The sequence below is a fragment of the Akebia trifoliata genome, chromosome 10, assembly GCF_017979445.1.
Source record: "Akebia trifoliata isolate Shusen 1 chromosome 10, ASM1797944v1, whole genome shotgun sequence".
NCBI classification, from domain to species: Eukaryota; Viridiplantae; Streptophyta; class Magnoliopsida; order Ranunculales; family Lardizabalaceae; genus Akebia; species Akebia trifoliata.
The window spans coordinates 2498933-2526836 of NC_141384.1; the positions used below are offsets into that span (position 1 = coordinate 2498933).

General features: G+C 36.8%; 1 protein-coding gene across 33 annotated transcripts in view; it reads left to right on the forward strand.

The window, feature by feature from the left end:
* Nucleotides 1-27904, forward strand: part of LOC147392713 (uncharacterized) — a 78279-nt gene that overhangs the window by 48690 nt on the left and 1685 nt on the right. For 20 of the 33 annotated variants that reach the window (XR_015182425.1, XR_015182421.1, XR_015182431.1 and 17 more), the window contains one exon: nucleotides 15337-15443. The exons of 8 other annotated variants lie outside the window; for them this stretch is intronic. Coding sequence is in view for 16 of the 25 variants with exons in the window: in XM_086457086.1 (XP_086313212.1) it covers nucleotides 15337-15443 (107 nt within the window). In the remaining 9 variants the exon portion in view is untranslated. Of the gene's footprint in view, nucleotides 1-1330; nucleotides 2624-2790; nucleotides 3199-3500; nucleotides 3565-14643; nucleotides 15244-15336; nucleotides 15444-27904 lie in introns of those variants that run through there. 5 more of the 33 variants (XR_015182429.1, XR_015182424.1, XR_015182422.1 and 2 more) reach the window with 3 other exon arrangements.

Here is a 27904-nt window from a genome sequence, read left to right on the forward strand (position 1 = left end):
GATGATGACAAGTGGTGTGGGTTGAGGATGATGATTGGGTTTGATAGATTGATTTTGGGATGTGAATGGTGGTGGTGACAAGTGTCCCTTTTTGTCAGCATGAGCTTTTTTAGGGTTTGATGACTTTGACCTTGGTCAAATGGGCATTGATTGGGTTTTCATAGGTTGGGCTTAAGGAGAGGTGAATGGTGGTCCATGGATAAATTGATTTAATTTTAGGATGAGTTGGATTGAGCCTCTTTAGGTTGGGCTTAGGATTTGGTTGTGGTCTAGGTTAGGAATTTGATTGGAATCATCTTAAGTTAGAGTTAGGCTTTGATTTAAGATAGGGCTAAAATGGGGGTTTGGGGCTACTTAGGATTGGTGGGTTCTAGATGGGCTTAGAAATGGGCTCAAGACTTGATTTTAAGTTTAGGGTTAGAATGGTGGTGGATTGAGAAGATATTTGAATTTAAATGATGAATTGACCTTATTGTGGGGGTTCATTGAGTGATTGAAGTCCTAAGGCCTTTATTTGAACAAAAAGAACAAGTTTTTAAAGATTTGGGCCCTTAGGCCCGTTGATGGATTTTTTGGATAAAATATACTTTTGTTGGTCCTTTTCGAGTGGGGGTCGTTCAAATTGGGGTGTCTACAGAAAGAATATGATTCAATAAAGTTAGATGATCCCGAAAGACAACAGCTTGGATTTCAAGCTCTCCACCTTCTTAAAGATATTCTCTACCAACAAAACACAAATATATGAAAGAAGAAAGGTTCTAAAGGGGTTCACTTGCGAGTTCGACAAGGAATCGCCCTCATTGAAACTCATACCTCAATGTAGTGCTTCTAGCATTTTGCTGGGGGGAGCCAAACAAACTGAATCTTGTAAGCTTCAATGGGAACTGTTGTCGGTATTGGAAACATTTTTCATTTGTCAATCTTCTAGTAAATGAGGGGCACCCCAAATAATTTGAGAGAAGCCTTTCTCCTACGAAGCCAATAATCTCCCTAATCATTTGAATTTTCATTAGATCCATATCTACTTTCCACATAGAAATGGCTTTTCTCTACATTTATCCTTGACTTGAAATATTTCATATTTGTTTAATAACTCTTTTTGGTGGGATAAGGATTTTCTTGTGGCTTTGTAAAATACTATCAAATCATCAACAAATATTTATTCTACCAAGAACCTTTTCAACACTAATAAATATTGTTGGAGATAAAGAATCTATACTTTTATATGATTTACCATAAAATTAGTTGATGTAAAATGATGAGGGAAGAAGAGGAAAATAAGAGAAGGGGGGGGGGGGGGGGGGGTAAGGAAATTTAGTTTGGGATTGGGTTAAGGATTTGGCTACAATAAGTTGCCTTAAAAATTTAGGATCAACCCCAAAGGTTTGGTTGTGGGATTCAACTATAGCATTTTGCAATTATAATCAATGATCTATGTTTATATGGTAAAAGAAAAGGTTATGGTTTGAAGGGTAAGAATTAAAGGTTAAGAGAATCAGGAAAGGGATACAGGTTGAGGAAAAATGGTTTCAAGAAATCAACATTCAAGGATTCAAGATTTGAGATTCAAGAAATCAAGATTTTTTGAAAATCAAGAAAACAAAGTCTATGGGTTGATTTCTTAAAAGGATTAGAGGGTTTTTGATAGTTTCTTGATCTCTCACAAATAAAAATAATAATTGTAGAATAGATAGATTGAAGAAGAAGATAGAGGATTAACTTCTTTTTTTTTATATAAAAAAGGACTGATATATTTAGGGATTGACTAGTTGCACACCATCCATTAGCAATTGCACTCCATCACTTAAAAAATCTCATTACCAAAAAAATGTTGCACTTGTTTTTGTAGAATTTCTGAGATTTATTCTTGAAAATTAGAGAATATTTTCCCTTGTGATTTGCTCAATTATATAGGCTATAAATAAAGGATTTGAGTAGTTGATTACTTGATTTCCTAGGATTTAGTTTCCTTTTTCTATATTGATTGATTGTAGGAGGTGTATTAGTTGTATCCCTAGATTAGAAGACTAATTTTCTAATTCCTAGTCCTATTTATATTGCTATACATACATTTGAAAATATATGAGAAAAAGTCTTCAGTTTCTCTCTCCCAATTCTTCTTCATCTTCTGCCTGCAAAATCTTCATGGTATCAGAGCTTTTCTAAAACCCATCTTCTCACATGACAAAATATGGTATGGCCACAAAAACACATAGCTCCTCATCTAAAGTTACCTCCAATCCCGAACCTGCGATGATAGGCTCTAATAGAGGAACTGAGAACAACACTCTACCCATCACCAGTCGCAAATTAAATGGGCACAATTACCTTCAGTGGTCCCAATCCCTCATGATGTTCGTATGCAGAAAGATGAAAGATGAATACCTCACCGGAGGTGCAGCGGCCCCAAACAAAGATGATCTGAAATACAAAACATAGAAATCCGATAACAATATGTTGATGTCATGGTTGATAAATTCCATGACGAACGAGATTGGAGAGAACTTCCTTCTCTATGATACTGCCAAAGGAATATGAGATGCTGCTAGAGATACTTATTCCAGTTCCGATAATATGTCCGAACTGTTTGAGGCCGAAAGCATTCTCCATGATCTTCGTCAAGGTGAGTCTTTGGTTACCCAATACTTTCACTCTCTCACTCAGTATTGTCAGCAGTTAGACCTCATTGAGGTTCATGAATGGAAGTGTGTACAAACAAATTGTCGAAAAGAAGTGGGTTTTCAAATTTTTGATGGGGCATAACAAAGATCTTGATGATATGCGATGCAGAGTTCTAGGAACAAAGCCCTTACCAAACATCTGTGAAGCCTTCTCCGAAGTTCGCCAAGAGGAGAGTCGAAAAAAGATGATGATGGGTTCTCAATCTGTCGTTCCAGTAATTGGAAAAGGGTCTACACTTGCTATCCGAGGACAAGAGGAAGACTTTGGTGTGACCACTGTCGTAGACCTAGTCACACAAAGGAAACTGCTGGAAAATTTATGGCAAGCTAGCTGATTGGAAGCCATCGTCCTCACGGCACACCAACAAAGAAAGCCATGGAAATACTGCCTCTACAACTGATAGACCTACTTCAACCGAATCTACCCTATTTAGCAAAGAGCAAATTGAGCTTTTCTAGAAAATGTTTGGACAATCCTTGATAACTCCGACATCATATGCAATTTTGGCTCAATCAGGTAACACCCTCAACACTCTTAGTGTGAAGCAGGTTAAGAAACCATGGATTGTTGATTCAGGTGCTTCAGACCACATGGCGAGTGATGCTTCTCTTCTCATAAATCTTAAAACCTACCAAGGACACACTATCAGAATTGCCGATGGATCTATATCCAAAGTAATAAGGATTGGTTCAACCAAAATTTCAAAATCCCTTATTCTCGATTATGTCACCCTTGATTGTAATCTCTTATCAATTACTAAAGTCACCCGTGATGAAAATTGTGTGGCTAAATTTGTTCATAACCTCTGTGAATTTCAGGACTTGGATCTAGGGAAGACGATTGATAGTGCTAAAGAGTGCTCGGGACTCTTTCTTCTCAAAGGTGAAGACCCTTCAGAACGACAAGTCCTCCAAGCTATGTCAGATGTTTAGTATTAGAATAAAGCTTTGTTAAATTGTAAGTCCAATAATGATGGTGAAATCATGTTGAATCACTATCGCCTAGGTCATCCCAATTTCTTGTATTTGAAAAAAAATTCCCATCATTATTTAGAAATAAAAATTCAAAGCATTTTCAATGTGAAGTGTGCCAATTTTCAAAACATGTTAGAAATTCATATCCCAATCTTCCATATAAAAAATCACATCCTTTTTCACTAATTCACTCTGATATTTGGGGACCTTCTCAAATCAGAAACATAACAAGGACACGTCGGTTCATTTCATTTGTAGATGATCATACTCGAATCACTTGGTTATTTCTCATGAAAGAAAATTTTGAAGCATGTGAGATCTTTAAAATTTTCAATGCCATGATTCAAACCCAATTTCAAACGAAGATCCAAGTATTGAAAACTGACAATGCTAGGGAATACCTCGCTTCAATTCTTAATGATTATCTGTTAAGTCACGGGATTGTTCATCTAAGCTCTTATGTTGACACACCTTAACAAAACAGGGTGGGTGAAAGGAAAAATAGGCATCTTCTTGAGGTAGCTAGATCTCTCATGTTCACAACTCATGTCCCTAAACAGTTCGGGTGGGGGGGGGGGGGGGAAGATGTCCTTAGGGCTACCTATTTTATCAATAGAATGTCCTCTCGTGTCTTAAATTTCAAAATACTTGTCAGTACTCTCCTTGAGTCATATCCACACTCTAGATGTGTCTAACATTCCCTTAAAAAAATTCGGATGTTCTACTTATGTCCATGTGCATCATAGTGGTAAACTGGATCCCAAAACCATCACAAGACAGTTCTACAATACAATGGATGTCACCTTTTTTGAACAATATCCATACTATCCCAAACCTGCCATTCGAGGGGAAAACATAGGCAATGAATACCAGCTTTGGAATATCATTACTCAGTCATCCTCTTCATCCGAACAAATAGTGATTCCCACAAATTTTGTCTCAAACCATATCCCTCAAATTCCCGAGAGTGGTCTTCTTGACTACTCTTAGAGGAGAATAACTCAAGGGGGAACGGAGAATCGAGCATATCTTGAGCCAGTCCAGGAGTCCAACCTGAGTACATGCCACCCTGACAGTTTGCAAGGTAACATCACCGAAACTCCTGTTACTAAGCTACCTTCTGATGATTTGAATTTGCCAATTGCTGTAAGGAGAGTTGTAAGATCTTGTACAAACTACCCCATCTACAACTTTGTATCCTATAAAAGTCTTTCACCAGGATATAAGGCCTTTATCAGCTATCTTGATCAGATGTAGGTCCCCAATTCCATTCTTGAAGCTATTCAGGTACTTGAATGGAAGGTAACCATTCTTAAAGAACTCAGTGTCTTAGAGAAAAACAAGACCCAGGAACTCACAGAATTACCACCAAGAAAATGAGTTGTTGGATGTAAGTGGATATTTATGGTCAAACACAAAATAGATGGAAGTGTAGAAAGATTCAAGGCTCATCTTGTGGCTAAGGGATTTACTCAAGCATACAAAATTGACTATCAGGAAACTTTTTGACCTGTAGCAAAGCTTAACACCGTTCGTGTCCTTTTCTCCCTGACATCTAACTTGGATTCACCTTTTTACCAATTAGATATCAAGAATGCATTCCTCAACGGTGATCTCGAAGAAGAAGTCTACATGGACATTCCTCTTGGAATTGAATCTCCTGCTACAACCAATAGAGTCTGCAAACTTAAGAAATCCTTATATAGATTGAAGCAGTCTCCACGTACCTGGTTCAATAGGTTTTCTTAAGTTCTAAAGAGATATGGGTACAATCAATGCCAAGCAGATCACACACTCTTCGTCAAGCATTTCCCTATTGGCAGAATAGTTATCCTAGTTGTGTTTGTAGACGATAGCAGAAATGAATTAACTGGAATTCCTAGCCAAGGAATTTGAGATCAAAGACCTTAGAAATATCAAACATTTCCTAGGAATAGAAGTAGCCCGAATAAAGAAAGGCATCTTTGTATCTTAAAGAAAATATGTACTTGATTTTCTCAAGGAAATTGGAATGATGAGGTGTAAACTGGCTGAAACTCCCATGGACTATGCAGTGAAGCTCAGAATCAAAGAAGACAGTGCACCTGTGGACAAAGGCTGTTACCAAAGATTAATGGGAAAACTCATTTACCTATCTCACACTAGACTAGATATTGGTATTTCAGTGAGTGTTGTAAATCAATTTATGAACAGCCCCACTGAAGAACACATGGAGGCGGTCTATCGTATAATCAAGTATCTCAAATGACATCAGGAATAGGATTGTACTTCAGTAAGAATGCCACTAAGAAAATTGAAGTCTTTGTAGATGCTGACTGGGCAAGCTCTACAATGGATCGTAGATCTACTACTGGGTACTATACATTTGTGTGGGTAAATCTCATAACTTGGCAAAGTAAGAAACAATCAGTAGTTGCTCGAAGCAGTGTAGAAGTTGAATTCAGAGCTATGACCCATGGGATTTGTGAGGGAATGTAGTTAAGAAGACTACTCAATGAACTAGGCATCAGAACTATTGAACCCATCATCATGCATTGTGTCAATCAAGCTGCTATAAGAATTGCAAGAAACCTAATTCATCATGACCAAACCAAACACGTAGAAATTGATCGACGTTTCATCAAAGAAAAGTTAGATGTAAAAACTGTGGACCTCTTATATACATCAACTTGTCATCAAATTGTAGATGTCCTCACCAAAACATTACCTCGAACCATCTTTGAAAAACTGAGTTGCAAGTTGGGAATGATTAATATATATCACCCAACTTGAAGGGGAGTGTAGAATTTCTGAGATTTATTCTCGAAAATTAGGGAATATTTTCCCTTATGATTTGCCGACTTGTATAGGTTGTAAATAAGGGATTCGAGTAGTTGATTACCTAATTTCCTAGGATTTAGTTTCCTTTTTCTATATTGACTGATTGTAGGAGGTGTATTAGCTGTATCCCTATATTAGAGGGTTAATTTTCCTAGTCCTATTTATACTATTGTACATACGTTTGAAAAGATATGAGAAAAAATCTCCAACTTCTCTCCCAATTTTTCATCTTCTGTCTCTAAAATCTTCATTTTCTTCTACCTCAAGCATGCTCGTAGAAATTATCATTGGTTTAGTAATTTTTGCAAGGAGTACTTGATTATTTCTAAACCATATTTACAAAATGACACGTTTCGAAACCATTTTGCAAGAAATACCTCGATTCCAAGAAAACACGAGCAAAATCAATCACGAGAAAAATAGAACACGAGTAGAGATCACTAGAAAAGTAGAGCACAAGTAGAGAATACAAAGCTACAAGAAGATGAATAAGCTTTAAACCCTATTGAAATGCAATGAGTAGGATAAAACAGTGGTTATATAAAAAAAATAAGGGAATTTTTTTAAAGTTGGTGTTCAACCAACGATTAGTGGTGTGCAACTAGTTGGCCCCTTTATTTACCTTGGAATCACCCCAATGATTTCCATGACTCAACCGTGTTAAATGCACCAACATTCAAAATAAGAAAATAATTTATTTATTTTTCATTCTCCTCTTCGTCAATAAACCCCAATACAATCTATAAATAAAGAAAATCAACCAAGAGTATGTTAGGAACCCTATACTTGGGTCGTATTCTAGTAGGAGTGCCATATCTAATAGGAGTGTTGGGTTTTTCAATTATTTTAGGAGAATATCTAAATTAATAGAGTCCTCATCTAGGTAGGAGTGTAATTCAGTTTTATTCAATTTGATCGAATAAAAGTTTATTGAGTTTTGGAGGAACGATTCACCTTGAAGTGAATCGAAACTGATAGTGTTTAGCATCTTATCTTCTGGTACCAACAACTTCTTACCTGGGTTCAGTCATGGTGTCGATGAAGGAGGTGAACGATCGAGTAGATTAATAAGATGTTTGGCTCGATCAACTCAACACCACGTGCAGGAGATTAAGGAGACCCTGCAATCCCTTGTCTCTTGTCTCTCGTTTCGATGGGTAGGATTTAGAACACTAGCAAAATGCAAGACGACATTGTGAATGATTCGCTTTGAATGTCCCACAGAGACCAGATTCAGATTTATAAGGTGGTCGTCCTCTCCAGCAACTAGATGTTCTACCACTCCAAGATGCGCCACTTGGCCGCCAATATTAGTGCTAACGTGATGTCGTTATGCCGCCAAGGGTGATGCTCTAAGGTAGAACCCTTTGTATAACACTTCCAAAGTTTGACGATGCGGATCCAGAAGGATGGATATTTCTCATTGAACAATACCAACAAATTCACGGTATTTCGAATAACCAATTAGTGTCACGCACATCAATACATCTGACTGGTGATGCCATTACATGGTATTGTTGGATGTCACACTCGGTGGATGTATTGAGTTGGCAAAAAATTTCTTGTGCCAAGTGTGTTCAGTTCGACTCTCGACAACATGTTGATTCTGGTGGATCACTCTCAAAGCTCAGGCAAACCAGCATAGTCCGAGAATTTCAAACCAAGTTAGAACGTTTAGTTAACTTGGTCCCAGGTTTCTTGGTAATGCATCTGATCAACATGTTTACTTCAGGCTTACGTGACGACATTAGAATGAGCGTACAAAATTTATGACCGTTGAGCCTTATGAAGGCTTTTGAATTGGCTATGGCAAAGGAAGAAGAACTAGCTGCGATTCAGGATTTGTCGGCTAAAAAGCCTTCTAATCGTGAAATGGTGCTTAAACCTTCATCTAGTCATTTCAACTTCAGGACATACTTCATCAGCATTGTCTTTGTCCCCAGTCTCAAAACGGCTCACTGGGGCCAAACAACAAGAGAGATGATCCCTTGGCTTGTGTTTCGATTGTGATGGCCTTTATAAGCCAGACCACTGTTGCAAACGTCCTTAAGTTTTACTCATGGAAGCTGTTGAATTATAACCAGAGGAACAGTCAAAACATCAAGCAGATGTTGTTGCCCACAATTTTGAAGTCTCCTTGCATGCCCTTACAGGTTCTACTCGACCTGAAACCATGCGCATCATGGATATGTTAAAGAAATGAATGATTACTATTCTAATTAACTTGGGATCCACTCACAATGTTCTCAATCCATTGTTAGCAAAACATGGTGGATGTACGATTCATCGTGGACAGCCTCTTAAAGTTATAGTAGCCAATGGCGGATTCATCCAAAGCCTAGGTGCATGTGATAACATTCAATTTAATTTACAAGGCTTTGTTTTCACAACAAATTTTATCCTCTTGCATGTTAGTGGTTGCAACGTTGTTTTGGGAACTCAATGGCTACGTTCCTTGGGACTGATTAGTTAGGATTTTGTAAGTTTAACAGTGATGTTTACAATGAATAATCAAGATTATAAGTTGAGTGGGGATGGATCTCCTTCCTCTATGATCACCGATAGGGATATTATGCACCGATTGCTGCTACAGAAACGTCATGGCATATTGTTACAGTTATCGGTACAACCCATTTCATTGATAAACACACGTGTTCCAAAAGGAATTGCAATCGTGCTATATCGATTTTCTGGTATTTTTGGCGGGCCAACATGTTTTTATCCCCCATTGATCTCATGATCATCGCATCCCTTTTTTATCTGATTGTTCCCTAGTCAATGTGCAACCTTATCGATATCCTCAATTTAAAAAAAATGAAATTGAACGGGTTGTTAGGAATTGATAGAGGTGAGACTCATTCGCTTTAGTTCGAGTCCTTATTCACCTCTAGTTTTATTGGTTCACAAAAAGGACGGTTCTTGGAATCTGTGTGTGGATTATTGATCACTCAACAAAATCATAGTTAAAACCCATGTGCCTATTCCAGTAGTTGAAGATGAATTGCATGGTGCGGCTACTTTTTCTAAATTTGACCTTGTTCGGGATATCATCAAATTCAGGTGCATGAGCTAGACATTCCAAGACAATATTTCGTAATCACGATGGTTGTTATGAATTTTTAGTTATGCCTCTTGGTCTTTCAAATGCCCCAGTCACATTTCAGGGTCTTATGAATGATATTTTTCGCTCATGTTTGCGGCAATTTGTGTTGGTTTTCTTTGATGATTTACTTGTGTATAGATCATCTCTTTCTCAACATTTGCGCCATCTCTCTTTAGTTCTTGGTCTTTTGTAGAATCCAAGTGTTCCTTCGGACAAGAGTCTATTGCATATCTAGGGCACGTGATTTCAACACATGGTGTGGCCGTAGATGATGAAAAAATTTGCAATATGGTGGATTGGCCTACTTCTTCAACCTTGAAAACATACATGGTTTTTTGGGTCTAACCAGATATTATCACAAATTTGTTAGGGATTATGGAAAAATTAGTGCTCCTTTGACCCAATTGCTCAAACAAGATTATTTTCTTTGGAGTGGTGAGGCTATTTAGGCCTTCTCCTTATTGAAGAAAGCTATGACCTCAATGCCAATCTTATCACTTCCAAACTTTTCAAAAGTATTTTGCCTTGAGGATGATGCTTCAGGAGGCGGGTTGGGAGTTGTTCTCATGCAAGAAGGGTGTCCTATTGCATATCTTAGTAAAAGACTTTCTGGTAAAACCTTAAACCTTTCCATTTGTGATAAGGAGATACTTGCTATTATCTTTGCAGTACAAAAATAGTGGCCTTATTTATTGGGTAGACATTTCAAGATTTACAATGATCATCGTAGTCTCAAATATTTTTTGGAGCAACATGTCTCTTCTATCGAGCACCAAAAATTGGTTTCTAAGCTATTTGGTTATGATTATGAGATTATTTATCGTCGGGGTACAGATAACACCACCGTGGATTCTCTTTCTCGACTACACAAGGCTTATGGTCTACATGTTTTATTTTCTTCTATTTTCTCCAGGCTTGATGACATAATTTAGGAATGTCATACATACTCTACCATGATGTCCATTATCAATCGTCTCAAACACTCTTCAAAGCCAGAAAAACATTATTCCTATACCTATGGGATTCTTCGTTAAAATGTCGTTTTGTGGTTCCTCCCCCTCCCCTTTTCACAATGGTGCTCAAAGTTAATGTATGAGTTTCATGCTACTCCTCATGGAGTTCAGGTCTTTTCAATCCCTTATCAATTCCAGAGGATGTGGGCTAGATTTATCTATGGATTTCATTGAAGGGCTGCCTACTTCTGGTCGTCAAACTTCTATTTGGTTGTGGTGGATCATCTATCCAAGTATGCCCATTTTAGCACCCTTTCTCATCCTTACACCACCACTACTGTTTTGTAGTTCGTTTGCATGGAATGCCTCATTCCATCCTAAGCGATCGTGATCCAATTTTTATTAGCACCCTTTGGGATGTTTTTTTTTTTTCACCTTACAAGGCACACAATTATGTCAAAGCTCAAGTGTATCACCCTCAACCTAATGGACAAACTGAAGTCACCAATCGTAGTCTCGACCAATATCTTCGTTGTTTTGGTGGGCAACAAGCTCATGCTTGGACGCATTGGGTACCATGGGCTGAATGGTGGTATGACACCAATTATCATTCTACAATCATAATAACTCATTTTCAAGTTTTGTATAATCTTCCTCCACCTACAATGGCATCATATTTACTTGACACCACAACAGTTCATGCAATCAATCTGGCACTTCCTGATCGCGATCGTACCTTGTCACTTCTTAAAGAACATTTGCAAGTAGTTCAGACTCGTATGAAATTCTTCAGAGACCCAAATCGCTCTTATTGCATATTTGAGGCGGGGGACTAAGTTTTTCTAGGTTTAACCCCTTATAGACAATTGACGGTGGCTCCACAAGGTTTTACTAAACTTTCTCCTTAGTTTTATGGACCTTATCAGGTTCTTGAACGCATTGGTCCAGTCGCTTACAAACTGGATCTTCCTTCTAGCTGTCGTATTCATCCAGTTTTTCATGTCTCGATGTTAAGGCTGAAATTGGGCGTCCATGTTACTATTGTCCCGCATCTTCCATCCTTCGATGAAAATTACTTCAATTCGTGGGTGTCTGAAAATATTTTAGATGGTTGTATTTTCGAAAAGCGTAATCGGGCAATTACGAGCTTGTTGATTCAATGGGAAGGGCATTCCGTGGATAAAGCTACTTGGGAAGAATATCATGATTTTTGGGCTCGTTTTCCAGATTTTCCAACTTGAGGACAAGTCTTGTTTTTAAAGGGATAGGATGTTGGGAACCCTATACTTGGGTCATATTTTAATAGGAGTTTCTTGGGGTTTTCAGTTATTTTAGGAGAATATCTAAATTAATCAAGTCCTAGTCTAGGTAGGAGTTTAATTCAGTTTATTTATCTAAGGATGATTGTTATTCTATTTTGATTATTGCATAAAAGTTTATTGAGTTTTGGTGGAATGATTACCCTTGAAGTAAATCGAATCTGATGGATTTAGCATCCTATCAAAGTCCTAATAAAATTAAAATATCAAATGAATAACCTAAGTTTTGTAACTTTCTCGCTCCTAAATTTTTAATCTTTATAAACTTAAATAAAAGACAAACTAAATTTACCAAACTATCGCTAAGTATTATATTTAGGTCATGAGCTAATAAAACATGAAAATAAGCCCAAAACATATAGAAATGAAGCCCTAAAATAGAAAATTGAATAAAAATAAAATTTACTCTTCAAGCGTTGATGTCTCTATCAATTTTCCCCGACTGGGAAGATTTAGCCACTAGTGAAATAAAATTGTGATAATTTCCCAACAGATCAGGTCCTTAAAATCCACGTGCAATATGATCTTAGTTTGCTTCTCAATCAATGTTCCCTCTACGCTCCAATTAATATCATCAAATCAAATAAATAGCCATTGAACTCTAATTTTCTTGTAAGAATTGCTCCATGTATAATGTAACTCATTGGTTTATCCCAAATATTATTTATCTTTTCTTTTCCATGTGATAAAACTTGTGTAAATGGTAAAGGATGTAGCGACTCAACAATTTTCCTTTCCTATTGTTTAGATTTTTCAAACATATATTCTTCTTCAAGATCCAATAATGATGATGCCTCGCACTCGTTCATTTCACTCTCGCTAAAACCAAGTTCATAGATTTCTTCCTCTATTTTTTCATTACTCACCTTGAGTTTAGTCATATGGATTTTGATTACATTATCTTCATTCTTCTAGTTCAAGTACTCTGCTTTATAATGTCCACAATAATTGCACTTGATGCATAAGTTCTGTTGCTTGAGCTCTTCATATTGTAGTTCACATTGTTGTTTGTACTCTTCACTTTCCTTTATAATTCAGTCATGAACACAATGAGAATATGCCCGAGAGTGGTGTGTTTGACAACATAATTGTTAGTTCATTTGAGAACAAGCTTGTCGAGTCCATCTTCCCCCAACATGATCTGCTAATTTTTTGTTTCTAGAACTGAGGCTCTAATACCAATTTCATACAGGATGATGAGGAAAGAAGAGGAAAATAAGGGGAGTTAGGAAAATCTGATTTGAGATTGGGTTAAGGATTTGATCACAATAGGGTTACCTTAAAAGTTTATGGTCAAGCCTAAAGCTTTGGTTGTGGGATTCAACCATAGCAATTTGCAATTATGATCAATGATCTATGTTTGTATGGTAAAGGAAAGGGTTATGGTATGTAGGGTAAGGATTAAATGTTAAGAGAATGAGGAAATGAGAGTTTCAAGAAATCAACATTTAAGATTCAAGGATTCTTGAAAATTAAGAAAACAAAGTTTATGGGTTGATTTCTTAAAAGGATTATAGGATTCCATATGGTTTCTTGATTTCTCATAAATAAACAACAACAACAACAACAACACAACAACAACAACAACAAAAAATTTATAGAAAAGATGGATTGAAAAAAAAAAAAAAGACCGATATATTTACCTTGAAACCACCCTAATGATTTCTATGACATCAACCACATAGAATGCACCAACGTTTAAAACAAGAAAATAGATACTTTAGTAATGATAATGACTTATATAAAAGATGAGTGGTATGTAGAAAGTTACAATTTTTTGTCCTAAAAATAGATTTCACATACAATTTTTTTTATGTTGGGGGTTCTGGACTCATAGTCCAACTAAAAAGGGCGAGACAACTGGCCTCTTAGAGTACCATATCTCGCCCAAATCCCTTAGGTACATGCAATACCCCCAAACCACACATACAAGGTAAGCATGCATAAATCCCTATGGGTGACTAACAAGGGGGCTTGATCTCTGGACCTTTCCCTTTTTGGAGGGATGTCTTGGCCATTGCACCAAACGCTTGTTAGTTAAGTTCATATACATGAAATTATAAGCAAATGTAAAGAAAAAGATGATGATGATTGACCAAAGTTTGAAATGTGAATTGTGAATGACAAAGACATAAAGAATTTTAAAATATTTTAAAATTATAACAATATTAAGTTTGGGTGTCTTTCCCCAAACCTAACCCGATTTGATTTGGTCAAATTCTTTTTTGCCCAAAGGCCATCCTGAACCCTAGCTAACTGTACCCAAACCCGACCAAAGGTTGGGTTGAATGCATCAAGTTAAAACCCCTAGACACCATTCAAGGTCCATTCATCTCTAGTGAGATTTCAGTTATAACTCTCCATAATATTTTCCCTTCAAAAGCTATATTTGAAGCACAAACAACACTAAAAAAATAAGAGTATGCTAACTTCATGACCTTGCAAAGAACAAATTGGCTAGATTCATTTATCTTTACCAACTTGAAAATTATTGGATATCCAAATTCTCCCGAAGGCATCTAAATTATATTATCAATGAACTCTATTTTTTTTTTCAGTACTTTTTCTCACCTTGTCTTTACTTCTTGATCTTTAGTTTCGCATAATCCCACCTTTCAAACTCAATTTTCAAATATCGTCTTTTTTTATTTCAACCTTTTTATTCTGGTGATTGAGACCCCCAAGTATTCCACACAGCTATCTTCATTTATAACTGCTCAAGAATATTCAAGATTGAACTCATGATTCTTCCATCAATTTTTTTCATCTCTTGCTTTTTCTCCTTATTACAGGTTGGATTACTTTTGTTCCTCATAGCACACTAGTTGGTTATTGGTGTTTGGGATTTTCTGGATACTCTCCTTACCCACTGAAGAGTTTGGAAAGGATTTGGATTTTCTAAACCCGTATGGATCAGATCCTGGATTTTCTCATCCTTCCAAACCCGATTTTCACTCCAGCCCATCTTTTCCTCTTTAAAAGGAATTAATTCCTTTTTACTTGCTAACTTAATCTCCTCCCTCCAAGGAAGTTTGGAAGAACTTGGTTTCAAATTCTGCAACCTGGTTTCCTTCTGAGCCAAGTTCCAAAGAATCTCTTTTGGTAACATGTCTGTTAACCCCCATCCCCATAAATGCTACATTCTTCAAGATTTGAATCCAAATTTGATTCATTTTGGATCCCTGAACTTGCTCCGTCCTCATCACACTTTCTAGTCATTCGACATTTGAATCTTTATATTCAATGGCCAAGATTTTGGTTATCTTCTTCCTTCTTCATGGTCATTTTGCTCAGCACGTTCTCTGTATCAGCGGTGTCACTCTTATTGGAACTGGGCACACTACTATCTTTTGGAACCCACAATTTATGAACTGGACATCAGTTATTCAATGGTATCACCTTAGTTCTTACACGCTCTTCACTTTTATAAGTACTCTATGGATTGCTCAAACGAATTGCCTTCATCATCTCCCTGTACTGTGCAGATTCGAGCAAATGTAAACTTATCTCAGTTGCTTGTCAAACCATCCATTTTCCATGCTTCCCATCATGCCCAAACAATCAGCAGATCAATATTGCAATGGAAGTTCTGGTAATCAAATATTTCTAATTATCTCCCTCTCCAGTTTTAACATGCAATTCCAATCAGGAACTGAATGAAGGCAGGAATGATCAAAATAGTGTTGGAGAATATGTCTGGTGTCATATTGGGTTTATACTATATGATTGTTGATCTTTCTAGTTTTTTCTTTAGATACTCAAATATATCTCATGTGCATTGGCTGAGTAATTTATTAATTTTCATGTGATTAGCCCCTACTATAATGCCTATTTGTGGGATGGTTTTGCCTTTAATAGTAGATGACCTATTTATAACTATGTGAAAAAATTCTACGCCAAGATCCATCAAATTTAGCCCTTTTTTCACGTAGTGTTTAAAAGAGTCACATCAAATTTACCCCTATTTTCACGTAGTGCACTGTAAGTACTGAAGATATTATAATGGTGATGGACTAGAATTAGAAGTCAAATAGAAATGGTATATACGGACATCATTACTTCTTCTCTTTTTATTTTTTGATATTGCAGGTTTTCCCAATGGGATGGGACTAGTCCCTAGGTCGCACTCCCAACCCCACGGAGGCTCCCAACGTGATCCATTGATTTACTTAGATCACACTTGTGTTCTAACGCCTTGTTAGACAACATTGAATTGAACCACCATTTTTCCATTTAGGGTATGTTTGATTGCATGGAAAGTCACTTTCCATGGAATTTGAAATCCATGGAAAATTAGTTGTGGAAAATAGGTAGGGTTGGAACATCAAATTCCATTGTTTGATTTCACTTGGATAAAATCATGGAAAAATATGAGAAAAAAGAAGAAGAGGAGACGGAGGAAGAAGATGAGAGAAGGGGGAGAGGAAGAAGGTGGGGGGAGGATGTGGTGACGAAGATGGCAGCGACGGAGGTAAGTGAGGAAGAATGGGGGGAGAACGTGGTGGTGGTGGTGGCGAAGGAGGTGAGGGATGGAGAAGAAGGAGAAGAAGAAGAGAGAAAGAAGGTGGTCGGAGATGGAGCCGACGACGATGGTGAAGGTGACGACGGCGATGACACGACGGCGAGGTTAGTGTAATGATGGTGATGGTGGCGGTGGTGGTGGTAGTGGTGGTAGTAGGGAATAATTGAGGATGGAAAATATGGGTGGATTTCATTTTCCCACCAATATGTGTGGGAAAGTGAAATCCATGATTTAGTGGACTTTTTTAATGGGGTGGAAAATGAATTTCCATTTCCAAGTGCAATCAAACACTTGAAAAATGTGATTTTCCACCCTATTTTCCATGTGCAATCAAACATACCCTTAGATCACACTTGTGTTCTAACTCCTCGTTAGACAACATTGAATTGAACAACCATTTTTCCATAGAGTCTTCCTCCTCCCTATTTGATTTGAATGAAAAAAAATTCCTTGATGTATTTAGTTGTGGAGTACATTGGCCATTCCAAGAGACTCACAGTTCTCTTTGAAGGCCTTATGTGGTCTCCAATGCTTAGAAGGGACATCCAAGGTTGGTCCCTTTTTTTTTCAATAAGAAAATAGGTTAATGGTCCGTAATCAGTGAGTAAAAGTGGGTTCTGAACCTAGGTTGTGTATCAACTTTACCAACTTTGCAAGTTAGCACCTTCATCCAAGGTTGGTCTATCAAGCATGCACTTATCATAGAAAGATTACATCATTAAATGGTGTCTCCTGATTCGATAAATCTTGATCATCACCGACAATTGAGTAGTTGCTGACATTTTCAATTGTTATTGATTTAAAAAGTTTGAGATTTCAATTGTTTAAGCTTGATAAGAAATTATTGGTTGGTACTTCAAGGGAAACTTTAGTCCCCTTCTATTTCCACACAAACCTAATTGCTTGGCTCCTCACCATAAATTATACATTATTATGTAGGTAATTTGACAATAAAAAAAAGGTGCCAAATATGTTCCTAGATGTTAGATCTATCATTCCATTTTTATTTCATATTATAGAAGTCAATGTGTTTGTTATAATATTAGTTATGATGCACTGTAATAAGGTGCGATGCTTTCAGTCAAATGCTATATCCCTCTACATCTTTGTAAATGTGTTGACCCTTGTACTCATGCCGCACAATCCCTTATTTTCTTTTTATCCAATTCTCTCCAATCCAACATCCAATGAGAGATTTATTTTAATCATGCGCACAATTCTTATTTATAGGCTCTTAGGAAAGATCATGGCAGACTTAATCTTGCGAACCACCGATTTCTACAACTCCAAACAAAATGAGTGGGATGTGACAGTGATGTACTTTCATAGACAAAGGGTGACTACCAACCAGCACTATTGGACTTTTTTTTTTCGGCAATCCAATCCAAGGCAAAAACTACTTTCAAGGCTTGATATTTTTCAACCTGATGGAGAAACTTGATCCCCATGATTTTGAGGGAAGGCATTAGATTATAGAGGTGTATTGAATAAATGTTCATAAGACCGAATCATTAAAATGGGAAAGTTGTATCTTATGATCTATGAGAAAATTAGGATTCTCAAATTAGAAAAACAACAATTAATTAGGTAGTTAGAATCTTTCTAAATAAGTATGCTTTATATGTTTTTAGTTGATGTAATTCTCTATGGAAACACTATTAGGACCCATGTAATGATCAACCAATTTAATGAAAGCTTTTTCTTTGAAGTGTTGCTAATACAATAATGGAGCTGCCGTGTTGGTCATTTGACAATACAAGCAATTGAAAAGTCATTGAAAATTTTATCAAGATTGACTTCAAATGGTTAATGTTCAAATCATAGAATGGCGTATGCATAAAAATCCATTCGGAATATTCTGTTGTTTGTTGGACATTGGAGAAATTGGAAATATATAGGAAATGTTTGTGGGAGAGTAGAAGGTGCCTCGTGAGGCTAGGAAATCATATCCATCTCATAATATATTTGAAGGTGGTCATTGTTATGCTTTCTAATGTTAAATAGTTCTAATAACTTCATGTTTTGGGATTTCTCTTTACAAGAGATAAAGGACGCTATTTCAACCTTGCATTGGGGATTCAAACATATCTGAAATGAAGGAAATAGAGTAGTTGATATCCTTGCAAATCTCGCTCTGAATTCTAGGTCCTCAATGAAATTATCTATTTTCTTAGATCTTCCTCTCTGGTAGAAAGGCTGACATAGGAGACTGGCTAGGTCTTCCTTCAATTCTCTTATTGTAATATAAGGGTTATGCCTCTTCGTTGATGTATGCTATTTTACCTTAAAACAAATTGTTAATTTAGCCCTCCCCCCCCCCCAAAAAAAAAAAAAAAAAAAAAGGAACAAAAAAGGGAAAAAACTAGGTGTTTGGTGTATTGGCTTAGTTTTAATTGGTGGGGTGGATATATAAGTGGTTTAAATTTTAGAGTCTTAGAGGGCCTTCGACGCTAAATGGACATCCAAATTAAGATGTTCTTTTTTTTTTGGATGGGAATAAGGACTGCTGAGGGAAACCGAATGATTGTTGTCACTTGGTCCATGAAGTGATTTGGAGATGGGGTTTTTTTTTTAATTTTTTTAGTTTCTACTTTAGTTTTCTTTTAAGATCGATAATCTTAGTGCTTAATCATGAGTACAAAACTCCGATGGCTTACAGCATAAGAGGTAGTAGGTTGAATTGCATCTTCCTTAGGTGGACTGCCTTTAGCATTTGTTTTAATTTTTCATTATTGTTGAATTTATATTAGCAATAACTGGCGTATTCAAGAAACTGGAGCAGAAATTGCACAGCATGCATACTGAATTTCTGACTAATCAACCACGTAGCTCTTAATGAAAGCATATGTTTATGCTTATCAGTAGAAGAAAAAAAACATATATCTAATTTTTTTTTTCTTCTTCTTGGAAATATAAGATTCAGTTACTAACTAGGTGGACAAGCTGACCCATCATCAACTACTAAATTAGGAGCCATTTGTTATAAAAAAATTCCCGCCTAATGAAGTTGTCAAAAAATATATATTATTTGGCTTCCCTGATGATCTTAGATTTCTGAAAAATTAACCCTTAAATCATAAGGTTTAAACTTTAAACCGTTGATAGGTTCCTCCTTATTATCGGAACACCACAATTTGTTTTCTTTCCAAATGCCCCAAACATTCATAAATACATGCAAGAACTAAATGACACCCACATTTTTTTTCTAGGCAAGCAAGATGGTTAGTAGTAAACATGAAGGTGAGTTCAACAAGATTTGAACTTAGGTCATGAGATCAACACTTCACACGTCTTTACCAACTTGGCTAAGTTGGCACCTGTTGTGGTTTGTGGAGCCAGATAGTACTGGTCAACAAGGAGGTACTGTAACAAGTCACGCCTTCGCCCCCGAATTTTCAAGGGTATTTTCATAATTTCATTAATATTAAGTAAAACCCTAGTTAGGTTTCCTGGGTTATGTATATTTCTCGTTTTGGTGAAAGAGTAAAATCTGTAACTCCGAGGTCTCTTTTCATAGTGGAATCAATGTGATCCGTGGACAAGGAACCATGTAAAATTGGTGTTTCTTTGTGTGATTGCATCTTATGTTTGTTTTTCGATTTGTTTTCTTGTTTTGACTGTACATGTTTTCTTAATAGCACCTTCAAGATTAAAAAACCCTACCATGAGGAGAAACCATGATATCTCCTGCTTTGGAGCATGTTTGCCATGCTTCTTGGCATCATGAAGAACATATCTTTGGCAGGGCATGTACCAGCCACAAACTGGAAAAAAATATTTAATATGGAACGTATATACAACCATGAGCATCTGACATTATACAAAAGAAATCCCCTATGGAAAGCATATATAACGTGACACTTACAATCTGTGGTATCATGACAATAGGAGGCATAAAGTCAGCTGTTCTACCGGCTTCAGTCAAGTAATGTTCCATAAATTTTGGAAGAAGAGGAAAAAATGCCAAAATTTACATCAATCAAGGCCTACTCCACAATGTGAAAAAAAAAACCCAAATTTGACGGACCAAGGGTTCGAATTTTTCATTGTCAAATTTTTTTTTTTCCGATGGGCTGCAACTATCAAATTAATTAAGGATGGGAGAAATTCGACAGCTCTAAGCTGTCAAATCTGGGAACATCAAGAATTTCGACGGCCCTAAACCGTCAAAATTGAGTTTCTAAAACTCGTGGGCTTCGGCCCGTCAATTTTTTCTGTCGAATTTTCCAGTTTTCCCGTAGTGCTCCCTTGGCGACCTGATTTTTTTTTCCAATGTAGTCAAATCATCTTCAAAAATTTTGCGTTAATCTGATGCCCTTCAGCATTGTAGAAAGAAGGGTAGAACTCTTAAAGTACTTCGATGTTGCTCAATTGTGCCGCATTTTTAATAATCGCTGATTTATTTTGTTGATCTTAAGAAAGAAATTCTCTGCATGGTGGATATGCTTTGGGGATTTTGATTCATTATATATTTATTTTTGGCACCTGTAGAGCAAGGACATGAAATCATCGCTCTACGGTATGAATCTTATATAGGAAGAATGAACTAGCTATAATGTGAAAAAAGCCCAAATTTGATGGCCTTAGACCATCAAATTTCATAAAATTCGACGGATCAAGAGGTCGAATTGGCATCGAATTTTTCATTGTCAAAATTTTTTTTTTCGACGAGCCAAAACTGTCAAATTAATGAAGGATGAGAGAAATTCGACAGCTCTAAGCCGTCAAGTCTGGGAACATCAAGAATTTCGATGGTCCTAGCCTGTCAAAATTCAGTTTCTAAATTTTGTGGGCATTGGCCCATCAATTTTTTCTGTACAATTTTCCAGTTTTCACGTAGTGCTAGCAACCCAAGCTCATCACATGTATATTGAGAGTGGATTTTACTACTACAGGCAAATAAGTTTGTGGCCAGCAAAAAACATAAATTGATTAAGATGGGGTTCTACCTAGCAAACTAATGATTTGAAGTACTCTACCCAAGTCTGGGCACTACAGATAGACCAGATGACAGAAGTCCGAACATCTGAATTCAAAACACCATAGGTACCAATTAGTGCATGTTGTCTTTGATCATTCTGTTATTAGTGGTGCCAAATAGTACAACCTTTATTGACACTCGTGACTAAATTGAAGGTCAAGTAGCCATGCCAATGTTAACGTACTTGAGTCTCTTAGGAACAGTTAAATTGCAATATACACCATGACTTCATTCTATTACTGGTGAAGAACTAGATTTGTTGACAACTTGGATGATCATTACATGTATCCTAATATAGTTTTTAGAAAGATAATTACATCAAGCAGGACATAGACAATAAACCTAAAATAAAGATCTTAATTAACCTAAATCACTCCTACTATTTAGAGTTAAAATCCCAATCACCACTACTTCGGAATATAAAATACTAATTGATTTATACTAAAGATATACATGTCCACCACAACCTATCATTTGTAATGAGACAACATACCTCTTGCATCTCTATGCAAAACATGTAATTCTCTAACAACTTGTTAGCTATTAATCATGCTGGTAAATTAAACTGCTTGTGGTTGAAACTTGATATGTTTATTTCAATGTGCTTAGTCATATATACATATATATGGGGGCGGGATCATGGGACTTATGTAAAAACAATGGTTTTTTAACATATGGGTTAGAAATTTCGGATTGAGCTGATTTTTTGTGAGGATGGTCTCTATGATGAGAAGATCATCCTCACAAAAAACCAGCTCAATCTGAAACTTTTAAATCCATCAAATGTGGTTTACAAATTATTAGTAAAACATCAACGGTCCACATTGTAAATCACTTTTGATGAGATTAGAAGTTTCAAATTGGATTGATTTTTTGTGAGGATGATCTTCTCATCATAGAGATCATCCTCACAAAAAATCAGCTCAATCTGACACTTCTGACCCATATTTTGAAAAACTATTATTTTTACATATGTTTTTACTTATGTCCGATGAACCGTCCCCTATATATATAACCAGGGGCTATAGAGGGGCCCCACCCTTTCGATTAAAAATGGCTGAAATCGAAGAAACGCACAAGACATATCCTGCAATAAAATAAGTGAGAGATCACAGGGGATACAATCTGGGTTAATGAGGATGGTTAGAGGATGAGCAGCCCCATTTTAGTAGTGATACAATCTCAGTCATAGTTCCTCGCAATGACTGGAATTATTTCAATTATGCATATATTTTCTTCAAAATTTGTGACTAGCAAATAGAAATTGGATGATTGTATTGGTATATTGGACTAGAGGATCACATGCTTTAGGGAACTTGGAAATCTTTCATAGCTCACGTCTCATAAACCCTTAACGACTTAGGCGAAAAGGACTTCAAGTTTAGACTGGGACACTGATGCACTTCTTTTCCTCTAAGCAACCTATAAGGTACATATCATATAGACACCTAAATTTGATAGGGCCTCCATGCAAAATGCCCCAAATCTACAAAATTGAAATGGGCCCCAAAGCCCAAACCTTCAAAAGTTTTTTTTTTTTTTAATAAATGGCCTAAGGCCCTTTTTACATGACCCGTAAGCTAAAGACCTACCTCACCCCCTTGTACACTATCATCACTTCTTAACCCAACCCAACCCTAGTCCAATTCAATTTAACCCATTGCTATGCCTATTCAACCCACCACTTAAGCCTATTAGACTTAAAACACATTATCATTTCAACTCACTACCCAACCATTCTACCCAAGCCCAAAGATCACAATCAATTACCAAGATCATCAAAGTGCAACACATTTCGCCACCTCAATTCACCTCTCTCATTCAACTATCTACCCCCATCACCTTTCTCTAAAAAAATCCATCTACCCACATCTCAACCCATACTTTTATCTAACCTACCCTCATTATTCCCTACAAACCCATCTTCACCAGTCATATCTACTTCCATTCAACTCATTTAAACACTCATTCTTTCTAATTAATTCATCTAAACACTCCAACTCCACACTTTTTGGAAACATGTCACCACATCATTCATCTTCCTAAAACCTAATCACCTAATTCTTTACATAACTCATTCTTCTAACTAAAATCCACTCCATTTAACTCACCTAATACTCAATCAACAAACCACTCTCTTACACCCATATTCTCTTAACCAAACACCACTCATCTTCACCTCAACTAACATCCAACCCAAATGGGTTGAAAGATCCAACCCATTTAGCCCACAAATGACCCACTTATACACCATTCCACAAATGTCCTTCCACCACCCTCAATTTATATACACCCCCTCTTATAAACCTCAAATCATTCTACTTCTTTTCATTATTTCACCCCATCTTACCCCTAAAAATAACTTTCAAAATCCTATAAAATCACTTTCATTCTCAACACACACCCCTTGAAAAAATACCCCCACATGCAAAAAACCATGCCTGAGCACATATGCAAAAAACACACATGCTTGAACTCCCAAAACTTGAATTAAAAGAATCACTCTCAACTCTCAACTCTCAACTCACTACTCACTCTCAACCCTCTACTTACCAAGACAAGTCAAAGAAGACTCGTCTTTTAATGGTCAAAGAAGGTCATATCAAGAACAATGTGGATTTTTTGATAAAAAATAAACAAATAATCCCCCTTCTCTCTGCTTCACTTCTCATTTTCCACTTTTCTCCTTCTACCTACACTTATGCACACACACCACAAAAAATTTGAGACTATGGCCTTAAGCCCTTTCCCTATGGAAATGGGACTTTGACCAAAAAGTCTACACTTTTAAAATTTGTCCCAAGGTTGAAATCATAGAAGATCCCTTTTTTTCAATAAAGAGGCCATTAACGGTTTAAACCAAAATCAATGTCCCTCGTGCTTGAGGGCACAAATCAGATCTTTCCGACTTTTCATTTTTATTTTCAAATAAATCGAATTCGAGGTTACCACTAATGGTGGAGAGAGTAAGGTGCCTAACACCTTCCCTACTCCTAATATGGAACCCCTTTTCTAGATCTAGGGTAGATCAATAGATCTTCTCCACATGAGAGTCACTTACAAAAATGATATTTCAAAAACTATTTTTCGGGTGACCATTCATACCTCTTTTACAAAAAAGAATATTGACGACTCCAAACCCAAGTAGGAGAGATATTCGAAAACGAAAATATCATGTCCACAATCTCCAAAAAAGATTGTTTGTGATATTTTAGAGTACTTAGTCACATTGATTGATTTTTTTTTAGAGTAGAAATGTTATATACAAATTTTGAGACTTAAACCATTTGGTTGAATCAATCTACTATTTTAAAGAACGAATAAAAAATTTGGTGCCTTATTAATTATGGATCCCATTTTAGTCACAACATAGAGAAATAACATGTGTCCTAGAAAATCTTGAGGTATTAATATACACGACCTAAGAATCCATATAAATATTCACCGCGGGAAAGGAAAAACAATAACACCCGAGCTTTTACCTCAGAGTCAAGATGACAAAGAATTCAAGGTAATATAAGTTGGAAACCCAAAAGATATCTTCGTATTTAATGCGATATCAACTAACACTTATCAAGACAGAGCTGACAATGACATCCTCTGACTCACCAACCCTAAAATCATGAAATCGGTTCAACTCATCAATTAATCCATTGAGGTATTTTTAATCAAACTCAAGTGCAAACATTAATGAGGCAATGGAACAGAACCCAAGAACGCAACTAGCTGCACTAACCAGCTCATAACTTACTTGGCTTGTACACCTAGGTAAGTTATATCGTGACACCTATCCAAACACAGGACTATAAAAACCCCACTTAAAGTAAGACAAAGGATTGGAGATTTTACAGAATCAAAGTAGCGAGGGCCTTCTTCAAATAAATGATTGATATAATTCGATAGGTGGAAAGGTATTGGTCTATATACTAGCAGGATTCAAAGCATGTCAAAGCATGCGAATTCCAAAAAGGGCTTCTCAATAAGAATTTTAGGCCCCAACCCCATTCCAAATCTTTTTCTTATTGTGTAGCATGTGTTTCATTAAAGATAAGGTGTTTTGGAAGACATTTTCGGGACCGAATGAAAATGAGTGGTCGACAAAAGAAAATGGTTTTTTGGAAAAATTAGGGAAAGTGTTTCATCCATTGGCTCCTGTTCGGAAGAAAACGTTTTTACCTCATCGGGCACTCAACAGCTTCCTAAAGTACACTTGCTCTTCAATCGTAACATTAACACACTACTCTACCTATGGCTCCTGCACCTTCAAGTCAACCGCTGTCTTGCTTGGTTCAAAGATTAGTCCGTTTATCACCGTGTCAAGTCTTTGGCAGAATTGATTCTTCTTCCCTCGACTCCGTGACCTATGTGTCCCTAATCCTCATATTACATTGACCCTTTCCCTATTTGCTTGGAATAGCTGCTATGAGACCAAGGTGCCCGCTTTTCACACATTACAAAATTTTGTGACCTACAGTTGATCACGTTGATTCCACTATAGTCAACTTTCAAATACTCTATTCGATTCCCTTGCTTAATAAGTGACTCGAAATCTCAATACTATACCATAAGAATGTGTCTTTCCAAGAGATTACTAGTTGTTTTCCAAAGAATCTAAATCTAGCCACTTTCAAAAGTAGGGGCACCACATTAGCTGCTTGTGTCGGGATCCCTCCTTTCTTCAAATGGAGCAACCAGAAATAGAATCAGATCGTTCCCGAAATGTTTTTCCTGATTTTCCTCAATGTCCCGGCTATTCCCGGAACGTGAGAAGCAGATGAATAATCATCTACTTCCGGAAGAAAACGAAGAATTTCTTTGGAATCTTATAAGATCAATTCATTCTTTTTTTTCTGACAGATGGTCAGAACTTCATATTTTGAATCAAGCTTAAACAAAATCACCCTTCTGAGTTCACTGCTCATCATCTTCTCTAAGTTATCTGAATTCAGTTTTACCTTCCAATATTATTCCAATCTAACTTGATCTTTGGAGAATCATTGTCAAGCACCATACCAAGGTCTCACCCTTCTCCATCTTCATGATCATCAAAAACTCAGATGCAACCTAGCCTCTTGGAGCAAAGGAGCAAGATTGAAACAACATCCGCTAAAGCAGCAAAGTCGACAGATCCATCAAGCCTAATCAAGGGCATCACACATCTCGAGGGGTGGGGCTTAAAAAGACTCCACAGTAACTTCTAATATTTATGTAAATTATGGTTGTAGTTTGATATCATTAGATTTCTATGGTATGGCCTTCTCAAATTAAATTGGTGAAGGCAATCCCTCACATTTTAATTTTGTAAGCCTTCATCAATAACCTATTGAAATACTTTTATATTTTTGTGGAGCCTGTTAGATTCAGGAGAGATGAGACCTCTGGGTGTTCTTCTCACAGATCTCTCTCAAGCTAAATATTTTAATGCTATTCTGCTATAAGAGGAGGGGGGATTAGCCCTAACCAGAGATCTCTGAAAGATTTGGTGGCTTCATCACTTTGTTGGGACTAGTGGGTGTTGATTTTATAGGTAACACTATGTGAAAATTGAAAATTTTGACACGAGAATTTGACGGGCTGAAGCTCACAAATTTTAGAAGCTGAATTTTGACTGCCCATAACTGTTGAAATTTTTTATGTTCCCCAATTTGATGGCTTAGAGCCATCAAATTTATGCAATCCTTCATTAATTTGATGGTTTTGGTCTGTCGAAAAAAAATGTTTGACAATGAAAATTTTGACGCCTTGGTCGGTCGAATTTTGTCAAATTCGACGGCCTTGGGCTGTCAAATATAGGTTTTTTTCACATTGTGTAACTGGTTTCACTTGGTGCAACAATAGACATGGGGCAGCCAAAATTTGGGCTAGTTTGGATAGAGCTCTTCTTTCCCCAAACTTGGTTGCAAAATTCAAGAGTCCTCTTATTGAGCACAACCTCAGATTAGCTTCAAATCACTATCTGCCAATTTCCATATCCTTGATAGTTGTCCGTCTAAACCTACGCAGTTTGGTTTTTAGACTTTTGGGCACATAGGAAGGATTTTTTGGAAGTGATTTAGAAGTCATGGAAGGAAATTAAGGATGTTAGCTAGGCTCCCCTCTTTATATAAGTTCCTTGTGAAGGTGAAAAGATCGAAATTGGCACTCAAGGAATGGAATTCTATAGTGGTTTGAGTGGAGCAGACTGGAATGCTTGCTTCCTTTACATGATGGCTAAGGCGAACAACTAGAAGTATTGTATCTGTAAAATCAGGAAGGAAATTGGGAAGTGTGCTTCTGAAGAGCTCTCTAAGTTATTAACGGTTATGTATACACCTTGTATACTGTTAGCAAAACGGACTGTACACCAAGTCACTGTTTTGGAATAATATTTTTAACCTATTTCTTATTATATGGTATTTTGGGGGAGAAAAATGAGTTGGTTACGGTTTTGGTAACCAAAAGGGGAAGTCGATCTCAGATTGTGGGTAACCTAAGGTTTGTAAATAAGGCTGTGATCATTCTCAAAAATATTGAAACTTCCCAACTTGTATACGTTGATGTAGGCATAATT